Source organism: Mya arenaria, chromosome 14 (genome assembly GCF_026914265.1).
Source record: "Mya arenaria isolate MELC-2E11 chromosome 14, ASM2691426v1".
Classification (NCBI taxonomy): domain Eukaryota; kingdom Metazoa; phylum Mollusca; class Bivalvia; order Myida; family Myidae; genus Mya; species Mya arenaria.
In genome coordinates, this window is record NC_069135.1 from 20,545,012 (window position 1) to 20,551,002 (window position 5,991).

The following is a 5,991-nucleotide window of genomic DNA, read 5'->3' on the forward strand; positions in this document are numbered from 1 at the left end:
TTGATAAACGATATTCATCTCATCTTAGTCTACTTAACTTGCTTTGTACAAAAGTCTGCAGCAGTAATAAGAATAGCATGAGACAGGTTTTCTATATAGTATATAATTACATCATTGAAAATCTCCGCTGAATCTGCAAATAACAGACCTTTGATATAAAAGATTTGATCAAATTAAAGAAGTATGTTTACTTTGGTTAACATACACCAAACACGTAAATTAATTTGTACAACTCTGATAAAACAACTTTGAGAAATTCAAAAGAACTATGACTTTATCTGATAAAACGCTTTAGCCCCACACCCCGCCCCACTCACTCTACACACACTTAACGAGATTTTTCAAATTTCCTTTGCAGCTTGCAAGCAATTTAAGTCAAAAGTTTAAGCTAGCCCAATAAACAGTGACCCCTTGTGATGTGAGCCGATTTTTTCAATGCTTAGAACATGGTTGTCAACATTCCCCTAAATGAAGCCCTAGTCCATCAGAGCTTTCAGCACTTTGATTTAAAGTGGGACATCTTAGAAGTCAATGGAATTTATCTACAAATCAAAGACACACGACGTAAGTAATTGGTATTGCCTTTTTGAGTGTATAATTGTATGTTTTAAACAAAAGGATTGATTAAATTTGGTCAATTGCAACACTGCACATGAACAAATAGAATAAACATAATTGAAATAACATGACATATGATTGCAAAGAATGCAGTCCACAATAATTAACAATCAACAACGCTATTTGTACTCTCTGGAGCTTCAACACGAGTAAATGATAACATCTCTAAAGCTAAATCCGCAAAAAAGGATAGAATGTCTACACCATCATCACTGATATCTTTTGTCTTTACTTCTTGTGGACAGCGTGATTAAACTATTAGAGGCATATTTCCATTCCCTGACTCTATACATAATTGTACATAGAAGACTTGTCGTTAAGATAAACAAAGTAACCATTAAAAGATATCCCATTTGTCGATTGAAAGATAATATGCCAATACCCAAGTTGTACGACAATTTTGCGATGAAAAGAGAGCGAATTGTGTGAAAGAATAAAGGAAAATCTGAAAAAGCTTATAGTTTTATTCAAATCACCGGAAATGGTATTCAATGCAGGTTGTAAACAAAATACGATTTGAGATTCTGCTGGTTTATAATAAAAATCAACTGGGTCTTTCACGCGCCAAAACATAGTGGCCAACTTGAAGGTAATATATTCACCGCAACGTGTACACCGTCATCATAGCTTAACAAGGCTTAACAAGGTGCTGATCTTGTTCCTTCACAGGTTTTGTTACACGGAAAACGACATACCAGGACGTTAAAAATACTACACATCAACTGTTGTGTCTAACCAAATGCTACACATTGCTGCGTCTGTTATGTAAAAACATTTTGTGTGTAACAATATTATGTTCAATTCAATTTAAGTATATGTATTCCCTCATGGAAAAAATCGTATGGACTCATTATCAGACTGTTTGTGTTCTTTACGTGGCACAGCGACGTCACCTTGCAATACAGCGAAATCTTGGCTATCTTGGTCAGTTTCTTTTCTCCAATCCTGTCCATTTGCCACACGTAGTTTGAGCAGGCGACAAACACATAACCAAATGATGACACACATATTCCACATGGTTCGCTTATCTCTGCATCTTTAATCTCTGATAAAATATTGCCGTCTCGGTCGATTGTAAGGATCTGGTTAGCCTTTTTATTAAGAATGAACATTTTGCTTCCGTCATGGTTAACAGCACATTTTAAAACGTTGCTGGTTTTGCCATTTGCATTCACAGTTTTGTCTTCGTACAACTGTTTGACCAATTTACCCGACTTGGTGTATTGATAGAGAGCCGCTTCAGAAGTGACGTAAAGCTGGCTATCATGGTGAGCGACACTGAGGCAACAGTGAGCTAACTTTAGTTGTTTAGTCACTTTAAGTTTTCCTCCAGCTACTTGGATTAAACGTAAACTTTCACTTTTATAACGGGGCATGTTTATAGCGACTGCCAATTCCATTTCGTCAATGGCGCAAATGCCATCAGTATAATTTGGAACTTCGAGACGTGTCGTTTCATTAAAGTATTGATCTAGCAATATCACTTCGCATTTTGGCTCTCTCTTACAAAGGACAATATTCCCGTTTGGCATTTCACAAACACCTGTTATTGCGCACCATTGGTTAGATTTGTTGGTTGTAATGGACTTTTGCGACTGTACAGTAAAAATATGATTTGCATCAAATATATCCCCAAAAATGTCAATTGAGGAAACGGTAGTTTCTACGTTGGTCCCTGGTTGAAATACTAATTCATAGTCCTTGGTTGTTATCATTTCCTTGCATACGGAATTCGCCTCGGACATCAAGCTCTTACATTTTGTGAATCCAACGTACGAAAGAGATTCACTTGTAGTGGTCTTAGTTTTAATATCGTCTATTAAACGTTTTAGACGATCACGCATATCTTCACACTTGTCAACATCGTTTGTAAGACTTTCAACTAACGGTGCCATTACTATTTTCATTTCTTTTATCGTATTTTTTTCAATAACATCCAGAAGTCCATTCATCTTTTCACGGAATGCTTTGATATTTTCAAGTACGTTATCTCGAGACGTTTCAATGTTCTCTTTACTCTTCTCTCTTGACTCTTTGAATTCCTGGAGCTGGTTCCTTAGTTCTTCAACCTCGTCCGGCAATTTTTTAAACTCCTCAGTTTCGCGGAATCCTCTAGCTAATACTGGGATATGTTTGACGACCAAACAGTTGCTGAAAGATGATATAACTTCCGTAAAAATAGATATCCCTTAAAGTATTTTTATAACTTGATCTATAGTGTATACACCATTTAGTTCGCAAAGTTCGTGAATTTGGAACCCAACCATTAGATAAGCTACATTTTTGTGAGTTCCATTAACTTTATTGTTTAATTTTCCTGCCTGGTATCCATGGCAAGGTATTTGCTCTCTGATTGCTAATATGTAAAATCAATTACCGAATACATATCGTACAAAAGGTTTCATGCAGTTCGTTTAATCACTCTTTATTTAAACTAAAATCCGACGTTTATGACATATTTTGCAATCTCTAACGGCCAATTAAAATTGTCTGTACACAAAATTATCCTTTCAACTGATACCAAAACAATGTGGGGTCACAAGACAACAAAATTATACACATTTGTTGGCAGGAAAAATGTGAGATTCAATAGCGAAACAATATTTCTTGATTTGGCCGAATAACTATTACCACTAGTAGCTCAATAGATAAATCAGAACTTAAATTCAATTACCTGTGGTTATTAGCAACACATAGATGACAGCACAGTTTATCATGGCCGCCACAGTACAACTCTAGTGCCTTGTTTTGGTGCGTTTCGCAGCGTTCTAAATCTTCAACTAAACTTTGAATAGGGGCTTGCAACCATTGCCCAATGTCTTCGCGACCCAAAACGGCGTGTCTTTTGCGTATTTTCTTGTGCAATTGTTCACATTCGTTGCAGTAAAACTGGGCACATTCTCCGCAAAAATATTGGGCCTCTTTGTTTAGTCCTTCGTCATTGCAAGGAGAACATATATAGTCATACTCCGAATCAGAAGTTGTTTTCGAGGTAGTGTCACCCATTATTTCCATTTTATTGTTCACAGACTGACACGTTTAAACCATTTGAACAATAACACAATGAAAGTCATGAAAACGTCTTCATGTAATGAAAGTCTGACAAAAGAGTTATATTGATTTTGCACGCAGCCAATGTCAACTTTGTTATTAGATACTTTAGTTTGTATTCAAGTCACACAACTACTCCTTACGTTGCATTTCTTCTTCGATTATAAATTTTATGCGAAGTTTTAATAAATAATATACCACCTGAAATGGTTATAAGTTTAATAAAAATTAAGTTTCACGTGTGAGAAAGTTAATTAATCAGTTAATCAGTTAAAGATACGATCGTTAAACTTAAATTTCAGATTATATTTTTAGAAATATATCATGCTTTAAATCAAATGATAGGGAAACATCTTCTAACGCATTATGACAAATATCCTTATGTCTAAAGTATAAATTTATTTGTTTTAACTTTCATATGGTCGAATTTTTTTCGGTTGTTTTATTTTGAATATGAAAACAATAAAAATAATTTCCGGAACAGATATTTAATCCGTAGGATTTAATAATTTAAATTGAAGAGGTCTTGGGTTGTTCTCCCTTGTAACCGAAAATAATAAAAATAAGTTGTCAGTATGGTTTAATTATAACGTTATCACTAAATGTTGTATTGAAGCCGGTACTCCGGAGTGCGCTGACAGTTATTCACTACTGTCAGTGTTCATGGTGAATAACTGTCAATGATTATGCATATACATGCAGATGTTAAAGAACAGTATTACAGCGTAGTTAAAGCTATTGATATGGAGCGCTGACACTGAGGGAGATATGCCAGTGATTTGCTATACGCACGCAGATGTTGACTCGTTTAAGCTGGAGATAGTGTCAACGTTGACAGATGTTTTCTGATCTTTTATTCGAAAAAAGAAGAAACAACATCACAGCATCGTGACTTCATATCTACTCCATATCTACAAATAATTACATCAATTGGAACATACATATAAGCAATTTCAAAGACGAACACAGAATAAGAAATAGCGCTTACATAACCTGTAAAGCATTTAGGTTTGTGTTGTGTAATTTAGATAAGTAGTTCGGATATTGCAATTTTTTACTTTTATAAAAATCATGGTGTTTTTTTTCCTTTTAATGGTTAAACTGGAAATCTTAATAATAGCCTTAAATTAGAACCTTGTGCTCCCCTGTCTTTGAAGCGAATATTTAAATTATTACTATTAAAGATTTCAGTAAAAAATGTTTTTTTGTTTAATTTTTCTCCATTTTCACGCTAAACTCAACGTTTCATTCGCAAAGCAGTGTGGGAATTAACAGCTTATGTTTTTGTTATTTTCATAGCATATCTCAGACTATCGCTCAACTATCACACTAAACATGCAGGTGATCGGTCCACATTACGTGAACATCGAAACCGCAGTTGCATAATAACAATTATTTCTTTACTTTCAGAGTAAACTTGATTTTTAACAAACTAGTATCGTTTAAATATACTAGCCATTTACTCTAAGCACTTATTAACGTGTTTGCATGTGAATACATAAACGTTAAAATGTTAAACAGCACGCTATTTATCAAAAAAGAATGGTTGCATTTAACTGCGATCATCAATTATACAACGCTTATGTTTGGAGCATATTAAGAATCAATTGAAAATTGATAAAGTCAAGCCAAGTCCACACATTTATTGTCTTAGATTTAAACATATTATGCAAATATTGAGGTATATTATAGAGACAATTCAATGTTTATGCTCAAATGAATCATTGAAACTATATGATGTAAACATATTACCATATCTAAAATACAAAATAATATTTAACATTTAATCTAGATCAGAGAAATTAAACAGTATTACACCATCGCTAGGAGCTTTTAGTACAATTGCAATCTCACTTATTAGCCATGTGAATTCCGAACAGTTTTTATAGTATGTACAAACATGCATTAACTAATTGTATATTTATACATCATGTATAACATTTATTGCAAATAATAGTTATTATCGATTTTGTCTGAAAATAACAATCTTCCATTTCACACAGAATCGAGAAAAACATCGTATAACGCGTTGCCACCTCGGGAGAGATTGCGTCATCGTGGGAAATTGCGCCGATATATTTCGCGGTAGCCAATGCGGTGGTGCGCGATTCGCCGCGATCCGACTTACTGCAATTTTTCGAAATAGGTGACAGTAGCGTCTTAATACTTTTACAGTTGCAAATAATATCTTAGGGATCAAATTAAGTTTTGGGTATGAATCAACCTTTTTAGATAACGGATCGAGTTTGTATGAGTTTAACAAACGGACTAAAATTATGTAAATAGGACGGGAACAAAGCAAACGCCATTATAAAATTGACT

The 5,991-nt window shown here is 34.3% G+C and overlaps 1 protein-coding gene across 1 annotated transcript; it reads right to left on the bottom strand.

The window, feature by feature from the left end:
- Positions 1–1,068: 1,068 nt before the first annotated feature.
- LOC128215782 (uncharacterized) lies at positions 1,069–3,657 on the bottom strand. The gene is made up of 2 exons (XM_052922350.1): positions 3,293–3,657; positions 1,069–2,769 (listed from the first exon to the last, which is right to left on the bottom strand). The coding sequence occupies exons 1-2, from the start codon at positions 3,631–3,633 to the stop codon at positions 1,416–1,418; spliced, it is 1,695 nt and encodes a 564-aa protein (XP_052778310.1). The 5' UTR covers positions 3,634–3,657; the 3' UTR covers positions 1,069–1,415.
- Between the last annotated feature and the right edge of the window lie 2,334 nt (positions 3,658–5,991).